The sequence below is a fragment of the Schistocerca nitens genome, chromosome 5 (genome assembly GCF_023898315.1).
Source record: "Schistocerca nitens isolate TAMUIC-IGC-003100 chromosome 5, iqSchNite1.1, whole genome shotgun sequence".
Taxonomy (NCBI): domain Eukaryota; kingdom Metazoa; phylum Arthropoda; class Insecta; order Orthoptera; family Acrididae; genus Schistocerca; species Schistocerca nitens.
The window spans coordinates 316,543,052-316,557,698 of record NC_064618.1 but is presented as its reverse complement, the minus strand read 5'-3'; the positions used below and the strand labels follow the sequence as shown (position 1 = coordinate 316,557,698).

Sequence of the window (14,647 nt, the reverse complement as noted above, 5' to 3'; positions counted from 1 at the left end):
CGTTCCACAAACTGAAATGTAAGTAGCTTTGTAGTATTCCTTCGGGGTTTTGAAAGAGTGCGGTGAGCTAGTTTTCATACTTCTGTGGTATACTTCGATTCCGAGAAAGCGAAGGATCATCAGTTTGTGAAGGTTTTTCTTTTAAACACAATTCCCAAAAGTGTTCCAAACTATCACGCATTCCATTTAACATACAAATGAAGCCCTCATATATTTTTACCAGATCAGGAACACGTACATGAGGGCATTGAATTTTTTCATTGACATCCTTACTGGGTTCTTTGCATGGCAGTACAGACGTAAAAAGAAATGTCTTGAATTGTAACATTGACTCAGGGTAGCCTGCACATTTGTAAACTATCTCTGTTTTGTCCTCTGCAGAAAATGTTTCAAAAAACTCTTGAAGTTTATTAAGTCCTTGGCTAAAGCCATAATACCCCTCATACACGTAAGATGGCGGAGACTGTCTAAAACTGCCAAATCTAAACTGTGAGCGGTGCAGTGCACGTAAAGTGCCTTTGGTTGTGTATCCAAAACTAACTTTTTTAGTCCTTTGAACTTACCTCTCATATTCAAGGCACCATCATAGCACTTCCCTCTTAAGTTATCCATTGACAAATCAAGAGGAGCAAAAACGTCTTCTAAAATACTAAACAGAGTTTGTGATTCAGTGTAGGGGGTCTCGTATAAGCCAGTAAAGTCTTCGTTAATGATTAAGGAATCATCGACAGTACGATCACAAAATGACACTTGTTCATGTATCGAAGATTCACTTGTTACGTCAACCATAATAGAAAAATGTTCAGTCTTCTTGATTGAAGCCAATACCTTTCTCAACACAGACTTTCCTAGTAGATCAATGATCTTGTTTTGAATATCGTGGGACGTCCACTTATACCCCGAACCCCAAACCCTTCGTTAAACTCGGGTATGTCTTTCTTTCGGAGTTCCAACAAGTGAAAAAAATTTGAGTTTATGTCTTCGTGCCCTCTAATTGCTAGTCCTTGTCGGCATAGAAATTGCACGGTAGTAAAAATTTTATCAAGAACTAAACGGCCTTTCTTCCTACCACAATCCAACTGTTCATTCAATTGGGAGGCCACTCTTCGGTTAGTGATAGAATTTAGTTTCAGAATACCTTCTTTATGCGTAAACGTATTTTCATGAAGACGGAATTTTTCCAAACCTTTTTCCAGTTATAAAACCCTACAGAAGTAAATGCATCTTTTTTTTTGAAGAAAATTGTAATAAATGTTTAGAATCTGACTCTTTGCAGGTTTTGCAAAAACTTTTTCGTTAGATGCTTCATATTCTAGCCACGTATATTTGATCAATCAAGATTTCTGAAACGATCTTTCCTTACTGTACTGTCCAGGTTTCGGCTGTGAACGGTTCTCGCCTGAAAATAACTAAGCAATTAACGACACAATAATTGTTGGAGGTTGATATGCAGTATCATCAACTTCCAAGCGCGCCCTTTGGTAATAAATTTATCCATTGGAAACTTAATTCACAATTCACTAAGAGACTAAAGTAAACGATTAAACTATAGTCATATAAAATAGTCCACTAAACATCAAACTCGGAACACGAAACACGTCTGCAGCATGCGCTGAACGAAACTATCCACACTGAATGACTGCGACAGTAGAGTGGTCTTTATATAGCCTTGGCATCGTAATGTCTGGAAGTCAAGGCGACGTGAGGCGGAGGGTACCAGGCGCTTCTGCTCCAGGCCTTTAGATGTCGCCGCGGCCGCAGCGGTGGCCAGCCGGCGCCAGAGTTTACCCGAAGATTCGTGCACCGGGAGAAATTCTAAGTGCGGCCGCACCACTGTAACACTATCATGATTCACATCACTCGTTTTCAGTTAACTTGCTTACTACAGTTACAATCATTTGTTTTAACTCATTACTGAATGTATCTTAAAAGGCAACTATCATTAAACAAGGAAAATATAAAATTCCAACATAATTTTGTCATTTTATAAAGCATAATATAACTAATAATTTTCATAAATTATTGGGGGGGGGGGCTCTACCCCCCCCCCCCCCCCCCACTCCCCAAACGAATTTTTGAGTGGGCTGGGCCCCCTCAGGCCCCATGGAGTCGGCAACTGTGGGCATGTTCCATAGTGTATCATGGGTATCATGTCTGGAGAACGTGCCTGCCACTCCAGTCGAGCGATGTCGTTATCCTGAAGGAAGTAACTCACAAGATGTACATGATGAGGGCGCGAATTGTCGTCCATCAAGACGAATGCCTCACCAATATGCTGCCGATATCGTTGCACTATCGGTCGGAGGATGGCATTCACGTATCGTACAGCCGTTACGGCGCCTTCCATCACCACCAGCGGCGTACGTGCGCCCCACATAATGCCATCCCAAAACAGGAGGGAACCTCCACCTTAGTGCATTCGTTGGGCAGTGTGTCTAAGGCGTTCAACCTGACTGGGTTGCCTCCAAACACGTCTCCGACGATTGTCTGGTTGAAGGCATATGCGACACTCATCAGTGAAGAGAACGTGATACCAATTTGGCATGTTGTAACAACATGCCAAATCTGCATTGCGCTGCATGGTGTCGCGGTTGCAAAGATGATCTCGCCATGGACGTCGGGAGTGAAGTTGCGCATCATGCACCCTACTGCGCACACTTTTGAGTCGTAACACGACGTCCTGTGACTGCACAAAAAGCATTATTCAACAAGGCGGCGTTGCTGTCAGCGTCCCTCCGAGCCATAATCTGTAGGTAGCGTTCATCCAATACAACAGTAACCCTTGGGCGACCTGAACGAGGCATGTCATAAACAGTTCCTGAGTCTCTGTATCTCCTGCATGTCCGAACAACATCGCTTTGTTTCACTCCGAGACACCTGGACACTTCCCTTGTTGAGAGCCCTTCCTGGCACTAAGTAACAATGCTGATGCAATCGAACCACGGTATAGACCGTCTAGGCGTGGTTGAACTGCAGACAACACGAACTGTGTACCTCCTTCCTGGTGGATCGGCTGTCGGACCCCCTCCGCGTAATGGGCGCTGCTCACGCATAGTTGTTTACATCTTTGGGCGGGTTTAGTGACATCTCTGAACAGTCAAAGGGACTGTGTCTGTGATACAATATCCACAGTCAACGTCTGTCTTCAGGAGTTCTGGGAACCGGGATAATGCAAAACTTTTCATTTTATGTGTGTATTTGACCAGTTACTGTCTCGCATCCACAATGGATCGACAGACATACAGTAGGTTGGTTGTAGGAGCACCGCCAATGGAGAGTAAGAAAATAAGAGCTATCTGAAATGTCTTGGCTCCACAGAAATATCAACACATTCCATCTCCCCACAAGTTTCACTCAGCTTAACTGTCACAAATTCCTATACAGGACGGCTAGCAACTATATGAGACACATCGATCTTAGCACTCGACTGTTAAAGGAAAGATCGAGTTTTAAGTCAGACGTCACAGGGCTTGAATGTTTTCCATCATCAGAAATCTTGCGAGATATTCCATTGCAGCGCAGCCGTGCAGTACCGCGGTATTGCGACCTCTTTCGAAGAAGTGGCCGTAATTTTCTAAGGGAAAAGAAAACCTCGTTGCGCCGTTTTGCGCGAAAGTAGACGGAGCTGTTATGCGAATAGCCGGGCAAACTCGAGCGCTTAAGGCTTGCGTAACGAGGGCGCTTAGCGACTGGAGCCGCGTGCAGATAAGAGAGCGGAACAGAGGCAGCCAGCGCGCGGCTGTAGCGGTCTGCTGCGACGCACGGGCCATCCATCAGAGGGGTCCACCACCTGCTACCTGCCGGCAGCGCTCAAGCCGGGAGATAACGCGTGGCGTGGCAGCTGAATGATGGCTGGCGAAACACGCCACTCGGAAACACCGAGGCAGCCAGGTCGCACCTGGACCGCAAGGCGTTCTCCCGTTTCCAGTGTGAAGCGCGCACACTATAGGGGTTTCTGAGGGGCCGTCAATATCCTGAAACCAGATAGCCACCTACAAGTTGTTATCCAGTTATCCTAATCATACAGGGTGTAACGCAAAGTTGCTTGTCTGTGTGGGCGTAAGGACGGCCAAGAGGAACTGTTTAAAGGATTGGACAGCATAGTTGGCACACGTTACTGCTTAAGGATAAAAAAGCAATGACGAAGGTGTTAAGTAGTAGAAAGGAGAATAATGACTTGCTTAAAATAAAAATTGGAAACGATGTAGTAGTGGAAGAAGCAAGCAGAGGGAGCAATATTACACAGGATAGCCCAAGTACAGAAGATATCAGAATTAATTTAGCACTGGCAAAGAAGGACCTCGGCACTAAAAGAGTTATACTGGCATCAGATATTGATATGGAGCTTGTGGCTGTCGTGGGACTGTTATAGAAAACGATCAAACGTTTGCGCGACGGAGTCTCATTCGAAGTAAATAAGAAGAATGGATTAAAATTGTTGTCCTATCTGTTACCACTTCCCTCTTCTTCTTCTTCTTCATCTTCTTTATCGTCGCCTTGTCCCACGTCACGTAGGGTCGGCGTTGCTCTTCTGGATCCTTCTCCTCCATAGTACTCTGTCCATTGCCTCTTCCTTCTTCCATCCTTTCTTCCTCAGGTCCCCGGATATCTTATCCTTCCACCTCATCTTCGGTCTTCCTCTCCTTCTCGCTCCTTCAATCTTTATATCTTCAACTCTGTTTCCGATATACTGTTCCCCTTTTCTCTGCAAGTGTCCGTACCACCTTAGTCTGCTCTCTTGTATCTTTTTCCCCATGGGTCCCACTTTCACAGCTCCTCAAACAAATTCATTTCTAATCCTGTCCTTCCTTCTTACCCCACACATCCACCTCAGCATCCTCATTTCCGTCACTTACTCCTTCCTTTCCTGGGCTACTGTGATTGGCCATGTGTCTGCCCCGTATATCATAGCAGGCCTTACCACTGACTTGTACACTTTCACTTTCAACCCAATGCTCACCTTCTTGTCACACAACACTCCACTCATTTTCCTCCAGTTGGTTCAAATGGCTCTGAGCACTATGGGACTCAACTGCTGAGGTCATTAGTCCCCTAGAACTTAGAACTAGTTAAACCTAACTAACCTAAGGACATCACACACATCCATGCCCGAGTCCTCCAGTTGTTCCAACCGCAATTTATTTGGTGCTGTATCTCGGTTTACAGTCCTCCTTCCCTCTGTATGTATGAGCCCAGGTATTTAAATTTGCAGACCGATTTCAGCTCATCATCCTGGATCTTGCAAGACCTCATATGCACATCCTTCAGTGCTAAATATTCTGACTTTGTCCTGCTAATTTTCATCCCTCTTTCTTCTAGTGCCTTCCTCCAATCCTCCAGCTTTTCCTCAAGTCTGTCAATGCTCTGCTCACAAAGAACCACATCATCCGCAAACATCACATTCCACGGCGCTTCCTTCTTCACACCTTTCACCAGCACATCCATAATCAGGTCAAAGAGGTAACGACTAAGCGCAGACCCTTGATGTAACATTACTTTTACTGGAAACTCCTCTGTCATGCCCACACTACTTCTCACCTGTGTCATTGATCCTCTGTACATTTCCTTCACTAATCTCACATACTTCTCTGGCAAGCACTGCTCTCTCATGCTTCTCCATATTTCGTCCCTTCGGACTCTGTCATATGCTTCCTCCAAATCAATGAAAGCCATATGTAGATCGGCTTGTAGCTCCCCGTGTCTCTCCACTATCCGCCTTAAAGCATGTATTGCATCAGCCGTTCCTCTTCGAGGCATGAACCCAAACTGTTCTTCACACAACACAGTCTCCCTGCGTAATCTTGCTTCTATAGCTCTGTTACCAGTTCCCTATCAACAGATAAAACGGTTTCACTTGAAAATCTCCTGCGTCCTGAACCGTGGCAGCACCGCAGGTCAAAACTACAGCAGCTGTTTCAGCCATATGAAGATACAGAACAAGGGACAGGCGGAAGCCCGGAAACACATTACAGAAAAGCAGTAGATCAGTGAAATAATTATATATTGACCGTTTCAATCATAACACAAAGTGAGGTAGTCAGTGCTCCATGTCAATTACAAATTTTAAGAGAGAAACAATGAAACAAGAAGTAATATTCGTCCAGCTCCTAAAGAGACCTAATTAGAAAAAGTTGGAAACCATCTGAACAAAAAGTGGCTCAATTTTTGCTGACAGTGGGTGATTTCAGTACAAAGGCGGACAGTGTGGCAAAACCTACCCATTAGCATCGGTCAGTTTACAGAGAAAGCTGCATGTACGTGTAAAACACGAGCGAGTGCAGTAGATGCATGCATGTCTTCGCAGCGTGACCGGAATCCTACTGACGTAATTCTACACATGACTGGCTCCAAGGCAATGGATGCTAGTACATTTTAATTAAAGGTAGTGGCAGTTACTGCGCAGTCTCATAGTTGCAGCTGAATGGGCTCCATCAACAGTCTGCTGATTACGAGCTGCAAGAGCAGGTCTCCATGGTTTGATTCTCCAGGAGACATTGTGAAGTGCCTATTCAGGAGAAATAGTAGCCAACTTTATCGTCGGAGGGGGGGGGGGGGGGGGGCGTTTCCGCAGCTTTTTCGCTTTTTTACCAGGAAGCGTCTCCATGTAAAAAAAAGATACACCTCCACTATAACGTGTCTGCTTCTCCAGTCTGAGCGCAAGGGCTACATTTTTTAACGATTTACGCCATCTTTAGACTTTGTTAAATTATATGTTACCTTAGGGATAACAGCGTAATTGTTCTCGGGAGCTCATATCGATAAAGTTGATTGCGACCTCGATTGCTTTTCCCCCATCATCTGATGTCACATACACAGCTAACACACAAGCAGATTCAGACACAGAGAAAAAATATTTTAATAGAAATTTGCGTAACAGTTTTCTACCTTCTGAAATGTTCGTCCAATCGGCCCTTGGCCTTGATTATTTGATTTGTAATTTTGGCTCCTGAATTAATGCGTGATTGTAAATGTTACTAAACAAGTAATCACGTGCTCTTTCTTGGTAAGGTCTGGACGACACATTCGCTGAGGCCTCTCCACATGTTTGTGATACATCGTGGAAAAGTCTCAGATTTACAATCTGAGAAAGAAGCTCCTCTAAGAGGACATCTTGAATACAGGAATGCCACTCAGTAAGTGCCCTGCCATAGACATTTTAAGATATTCAGATCATTTAAGTCTCTTCCTTTCAGATGCTCCATGTGTGCCAGTCTGTCGAGTTCTTCATCAAAGATGAAGCTCAAAACCTTACTGAATCTTTAAAAGTAAAATTGATGTCCCCCAGTCGCAGATCGGGTTGATTAACGACTACATACACGACTAAATCGGAGACACACGCATTAATCTGGGGACGAATTGAAGCCTGTAGTTTTAGCCGATAATTAGAGTTTCTTAACGTTAGTTGCAGTTTTCGACCAGTCCTCTCGAGACCCATAGACGAACAAAAGACTGTAGAATCGTCCACAAAAGGACAGCATCAGACAGGGGTGCTGACTAAGGCCAATGAGCATTTTATGGGTAACATTGTAAACGCTCCCCTGTGAGACACCATCCTCGTGCGTGTATCGGTATGAGGCCAAGTGCCAACTCCGTACCTGAAGTATCGTCCTCATAGGAAGGATCGCTCCGTTCTGGGAATACAACCCTGGTGTTCCCACTCGTACAGTTGTCGAACGATATTTTATGTGCTTGTAGTGTCATGGACCTCTTGATTATTTTTCATTCTTTTTTAAAACTGTCCATATATTTTTGAGAGCTTCATTTTCGCATTTAGTCTTGGTTATCATTTAACAAATGCAGAAGCACGTGTTAGACAAAACTGTGCCATAGTTATCTCCTTATATGAAATGTACTGTGGAGTGATGCCCAGAATCTAATAGGTCATAAACTGAACTCTTATGTGCTTCACAACTCCTTCTGCTCCATATAATAGTTTATAAGCCTCAAATTACTGTAATGTGTGTGTGTGTGTGTGTGTGTGTGTGTGTGTGTGTACCTTTATTAGTCCCTGAGAACTTTGTTACATTTGTGGACTAATAAACAAGTTCCATACCACATCAAAAGACGGCCATTACGATCCATTGACTCTGCAGGTAACCCAGTATGGTAGCAGTTTCGCGACGTGCTTCACATCAGCCATTTTCAAAATAAGGCTCATTTCCATTACAAACCCACACAAACTTAGGGTGAATTTCTGTAGATGATAAACAATTCGTAACAAACAAACTTAGGAGACTACAGCCTTCCAGTTTATCCACTTGAAGGGGACATGCACAATACTATAACTTAAAAGAGCCATATAACCATAAATATAACTCAGATCGAGCTAGTACTTGCATTACTGTGCCTCACACACCAAAACAAAAAAAATCGTCGGTACAGTGCTCTGTCTATGACAGTTTTTCGTCTTCAACACCTATTGGTCAGGTTAGCACCTCATTATTGTGCATCATGTACCAGCATAAAAATCGTTAATACAGTTATATCTGTGCCAGTTCTACCGTCTTGCACCCGAACTGATCAAAGCGGCAAGCACCATGTACCAATGTAAAAAACGTCATTAGTATCAACGCTATGGCTCTGCCTGATTTTCACGTTGCACCCATATTAGCCAAAAGTGTAGCACACAAAATAACTATCCCGTAGATCAAGCTGGCACATTATTGCAGAAGATTTATCAACACAAAAGAAATAAAAACGTACAAAGCTTCAAAAATATAAATTTTATTGCCCAGGTCGCAGATGATGCGTGCTGATCACTAGTTTCAGCAAAGTTATATTGCCATCTTCAGATCATCGGATACGTGAATTATAAAGCCGCCAGGTACGGGCCATTTCCACCTAGCCAGTGAAAACATCACAGAAAAAACACTTCCAGGCATCACTAAGTACACCGAAATAAAAGCCATAAATGTATCAGCGGGGGGTTCCGTACTGCCAGTACGGAGCCAGTTAGCCACACACACACACACACACAAACACACACACACACACACACATACACACGTACATACATACACCTGTCAGCAGTAATGAATATGACAGCTCTGTGTCTCGCTAATACAGATATAGATTTATTTTAGTGGTACTTAGTTTGGCATGGGAGTGTCTTTTTCTGTGAGGCTATCTCCATGTTCTCAATGGCTATATGGAAATATGCCACAGGTAGAGGCTTTAAAATTCACGTGTCAAACGATCTCTATATGGCAATATAACTTTGCTGAAACTAGTAATCAGAATATGTATCAACTGTGAATTGAGCAATGAAACTTTCATTTTGCAAGCCTTTTTACACTGATACAATGTCAAGTAATTACAGAAATAAAAACGTTTTGATTTCAACGTCATCTTTATGCTAGGCCGAGAATTGTTCAACTTTTTTTTTTTTTTTTCTTTCTGTCGTAATTCTCCTGTCTGTTTTGATGCTGCCGGCCAAGACTTCCAGCCTCGGAGACTGGGTGTTGTGTTTCATCATCATCAACACGGAGTCACCCAATGTGGCGACAGCTAACAAGACTTGCAGATAGGCGGCCGAACTTCAATGGGTGGGGGCTACCAGCTGTCAGTGCTATACTAAGTGATGTGAAGCCATCATACAACTGTTATTCAAGCAATACTGAGAATATTCAGCCCAGTTGTCAGTCGTGTGATTATTGCCACAACATGTTTCGTGACAATCTTATTCACTTTTCAAGTGCTTGAAAATTTTTCATGCCATTACACCTTTTCAGAGCTTAAAACAAAGCACTTGAAAATGGGGTAAGGTTGCCCCGAAACATTTGGCAATAATCACACGACTCACAACTGGGCTGAATATGCTCATTATTTCTTGAGCCACGAAATACGATCATTTCGTTTCATATTTTCCTTTCCTCGCCGATTCTGAGCAGAACCTCCTCCTTACTTTATAAGTGCGCCTACTTTTCAGCATTGTTCTGTAGCACCACATCTCAAATGCTTCCATTTTCTTTTCCCATAGTCCATGTTTATTTACCACATAATGCCGTGCTTCGAACGTACATTCTCGGAAATGTTTGATACTAGTAGACTTCTTTTGATCAAGGTACATGTGCCAAATAAGGCCCGGTTCCTAATATAGCCCACTCTCATTTCCTAGCATAGAAAGTTTGAAAACAGCGCGAAATGTCTTCGGTAGTGACAGCTTGTGACATCTAGTGGCCAAGGCAACAACTATTTCCGCACCCGCTCTCGTGCCGGCTATTTTACTTTCAGTTGTGCTCCGGCGTTCAGCAAAGGAGGGCTGCTTCTTATTTGCACGGTACGTTTCATCTAATGCAATCGTTTCGGTTATGAAGCATTTGTACTAGTAAATATGTATTTATGAACAGAAAATTGTGCTGTATTAAGATAGTTGCATTATCTTCCTAACAATAAGTTTCTTTTTAAACAATTAACGCACACGCGTTTTAAACTTGTTGTTCCCAATAAGGCCCATCCGTGGCGCTCCAAACAAGGCCCGGGCGGGCCTTATTAGGCACCCTGTTGTATAGAGCTGTGCATAACTGCAATGCATATTTAAATTCAGTGTATCCTGGGAAACCTCATGTAACACGTATTTACTATCCGCAAATTAAATCTAAATTATTTTATACATTTTTACCGAGCTATTAGTTGGTCCTTGCAAGAAATGTCAAAAGAAAACATTTTAAATTAGTTCTTGGTAATCTTTGTGACAGGGCGATCTGCATTTAGATCAATAACGTTTAGTAGCTATAATTGAAGTACGCTACTTTAAAAATATATATAATCACAGTTTAACAAGCCTAATTCAGGAACATCAGGTTTACTGGTAATGTTTGTTTTTAGATGAAGCCACAGAAAAAACGAGCAACATGGGATGCAGATAATTTAAAACGAGCTGTAGAAGCTGTTTCTGAAGGGATGCCTGTCAGAGCCGCTTCGGAAACATACGGGATTCCTCGACGTACGTTACGCAACCACATACGTTCTGGACTAACAACCAAACGTTTGGGACGAAAAACTTGTTTGGACGAAGCTCAGGAAAGAGAACTTTGCCAAAGAATTTTTCGACTCGCTGAAGTTGGGTATCCAATTACAGCAAAAGTGCTCAGAAAATGTGTATATGTATATTGTGAAAAGAATAGTGTGCATAATCCTTTTAATGAGACGAAGAGATTGGCTGGACGCAAGTGGCTCAAGCTCTTCCTACAAAGACACCCAGACATTGTAAGAAGGAGGGCACAACACTTGAATCCAGGAAGAGCTGCAAAGCTGAACAAGTTTATTGTAAATGATCGTTTTCACAAACTGAAAACGGTCTTGTCCGAATTGGAGTTATTTGACAAACCCCATCTTATCTGTAATATGGACGAAAAGGGATGTCGCCTCGCACTCCACAAGTCTCCTGATGTTTTAGCCAAGAAAGGTGTGAAACGCTTGCACTTTGTTGCCCCAGATCATGGGGAAAACGTTACCATTGTCTCATGTGGCAATGCAATTGCACAGGTTATTCCTCCTATGATACTTTTCCAAGGAAAGCGACGCAAACCAGAATGGGGAGACTATTTGCCACCTGGCACTGCAGTAGAAATGACAGATAAGGGCTCAATGAATACTGCGACATTCATCAAATGGATACATCATTTTGCCAAATACAAGCCTGCAAAAGATGTTATTTTGATATTTGATGGAGCATCGTCACATGTGGACCCGTAAATTTGCGACGTTGCTGAAGAGCACAATATCAGACTTTACTGCTTGCCCAGCAACACAACACATGAGCTGCAACCCATGGATAAATCAGTATTCAAGCCGTGTGAGTCTTACTGGGATGACGAAGTTCAGCTGTACTGGTCTACACATGAAAAGGAAGAAAACAGAGCAAGTAATAGACGTGTGTTTGGAAAAATCTTCAGCAAGGTGTGGCCAAAAGCAGCATCCCCAGTAAATGTCATGTCTGGGTTTCGTGCAACAGGGATTCATCCTTTTGACCCAGAAGCTATTCCAGACACTGCATTTGCTCCCTGTCGTCCATCAGAGTGTTCTGACCTAGAAGAGGACATGACAATTTCCCCTGAAACAGGGAAACTGCCAGAGACTTAATCAGTCCCAAAGGCTTCCCGCAAAAAGGGGCGCCAGTCCATTGATTCCAGTTCATCAGAAAGCGAGGCATATTCAGTAGAGGATAGTTCAAGTGACTTCAGTCTTGAAGATAGTGACGCACCTGAAGATCTCGAGTGTTCTTTCGAGGAAATTTTGCAAACCCCAAAGCTGAAGAACAAAAACCAAACACCACGGAAGAAGGCACTAAATTACAAGGCGCAAGTCGTATCTAAGGCACTATTTACGCAGACTCAAAAGAAAAATGGTACCAACGAAAGCACTGCGTCTAAGGCAGATTGACGTCGCCAAAAGATTTCACCCTCGGTAATGAATATTCAGAAGAAAAAATACAAAAATACAGACTCCACTGAAGCAAACAGCAGGTCTGCCTCTAAGAATGTGTTGCAAGAGGTTGGCTGGTTTTGTCACGTATGCTGTGAAGACAGGATATTCGACATGAGATTTTGCAGAAAATGTATGAAATACGTGCATGAAGATTGTGTAGGGTTGACACGAAAAGACAAAGCGCTAAATTTCCTGTGCCCCACCTGTAAAAAATGATTTAAATTAGCTAAACCAGTTTCAAAAATCCTTATTCATGTGTTCATTGAAAATGTAATGATTACGATAAGGAAAGTTACTGCTGTCAGAACAATTTTGATTGCTGATTGAATGTAAAAATCTGAAAAGCTAATAAGCAGTAAGTACCTACAGTTATGTGTGAAGCGTTTGTAAAAACAAGTAATTATAAAGGTCTATGTATCATCTCATTCCACTTATTTCTAAAATAAACTTACATTACAACTCTTGCAGTGTATTCAAACAGTTTTCCTGCCATTTACACGCCCCAGAATGTTAATATGAATAGGTTGTGCCTACTGGCCATATTAGGAACAAGGTCTCCTAACAAGGACCACTTGCAAGGGTTAAACATTTTCTTTAAAATGATGATATTATTTAAATAAACTTTCAATGTTCATTTATTTTTGAACTCAATATAGTTGTAGGATGTTGCACTTACGATCTCGGAATCTTACCACTTAACACATACTGAATACGAAAATGCTAAACGTTAGGTGGGCCTTATTTGGTACGCGTACCTTTAGGAGTCCCGCTTCTGCCAGTGCTGATATGCTTTTTATGTCCTCCTTGCTCCGTCCATCATGAGTTCTTTTACTGCATAGGTAGGAAAATTGCTTGACTTTATATGCTTCGTGATCTCCAATTACGATAATTTTCTCACAATGTTCATTTTTGCTAACTCTCAGTTCTTTCGTCTTTCTGCGACTTGCTCTTAATCCATATTCTCTACTCATCAGACTGATCATTCCTTTCAACAGATCCTGTAGCTCTTCTTCGTAAAATTAACTATACATCATCTTATCACTGCTATCCTTATACCTTGAAGTTCAGTCCCACTCTTGAACCTTGATTCTTCGATGTACAGAGTGAAAAGTCGGGGCGGAATACTACATTCCTGTCTTACATGCTTTTTGATGCGAGCACTTTGTTATTGGTCTCTCAATCTTACTGTTTCCTCGTGGTTCTCGTACATATCGTATATTACTAGTTTTCCCCTATAACTTACCCCAGTTTTTCTCAGACTGTCGAACATCTTGCGCCACATTACACCGTCGAACGCTTTTTGCAAGTCGCAATGGCCGTAAGTTAAGAAAACAACATAGACCTGAAGGACTGAGTGTCCTAATGTGTGCGAGTGACAGTAACTGAGCTGGGTTGCCGTGTGTGTGGCTGTGCAGGAGGCCTGGACCTGATCGTGGTGCCCGGGCGCGCCTTCACGGCCGACGGAGGGCGGCTGGGCCGCGGCGGCGGCTACTACGACGTGTACCTGGGCAGGCTGCGGCCTGAGGCGGGCTACGCGGGGCCCCAGCCTTTCACCGTGGGGCTGGCCTTCCGCCAGCAGGTCCTGCCCGACCTGCCGCTGGACAAGGCGGACGTGCCGCTCCACCTGGTGCTCTACCCCCCTCCAGAGGCCGGAAACACCTGAGCAACCCCACTGCTGCTGCACGTCTGGCTGGCTGTCGACAAACTGCTGAAGACCATCGCGCTTTCTCAATATGGATAGAGAGAGAAGGTTCACCTTGAAAACTTGGTAAATTTGCGGCTCGTTCTGAACGGTGGAGTAAACCTGCTACATTACTTAACTTGACATGGGAATAAATTCTGAATTTTTATACTTGGGAAACCATCTTTTCTACAGAAAATAATACCTTTATTACCTATTCTTTGTCATTCACTAGTCCTGGCTGGACAGACAGCATCAAGAACAAAGGAATTAGACATTGGCTGCGAGTGGGCATTGATTTAAATCACTGAGAAAAGTTCAAAATTTGTGCTGGACCGAGATTCGAAACCGGGTCTCCTGTTTACTAGGCAGATGCTCTGACCACTAAGCCACCCGAACACAGTGGTCATCGCATTTGTACAGATTACCCTAGCATGCCTCCTCTTCCAAGGATTGGTTTGCAACAGCTACAATGGCAGCTTGTCTCCATTCTGTGCGTCTTCCAGCTTTTCTCTTCATTTATTTATAGGTGTTACA

The 14,647-nt window shown here is 43.2% G+C and overlaps 1 protein-coding gene across 1 annotated transcript in view; it reads left to right on the top strand.

Moving 5' to 3' along the window:
* Positions 1 to 14,290, top strand: part of LOC126259687 (5-formyltetrahydrofolate cyclo-ligase-like) — a 123,481-nt gene extending 109,191 nt beyond the window's left edge. The window contains exon 5 of the mRNA XM_049956646.1: positions 13,845 to 14,290. Within this exon, the coding sequence (XP_049812603.1) occupies positions 13,845 to 14,092 (248 nt within the window). The 3' untranslated portion in view covers positions 14,093 to 14,290. The remainder of the gene's footprint in view (positions 1 to 13,844) is intronic.
* The last annotated feature ends 357 nt before the right edge of the window (positions 14,291 to 14,647 follow it).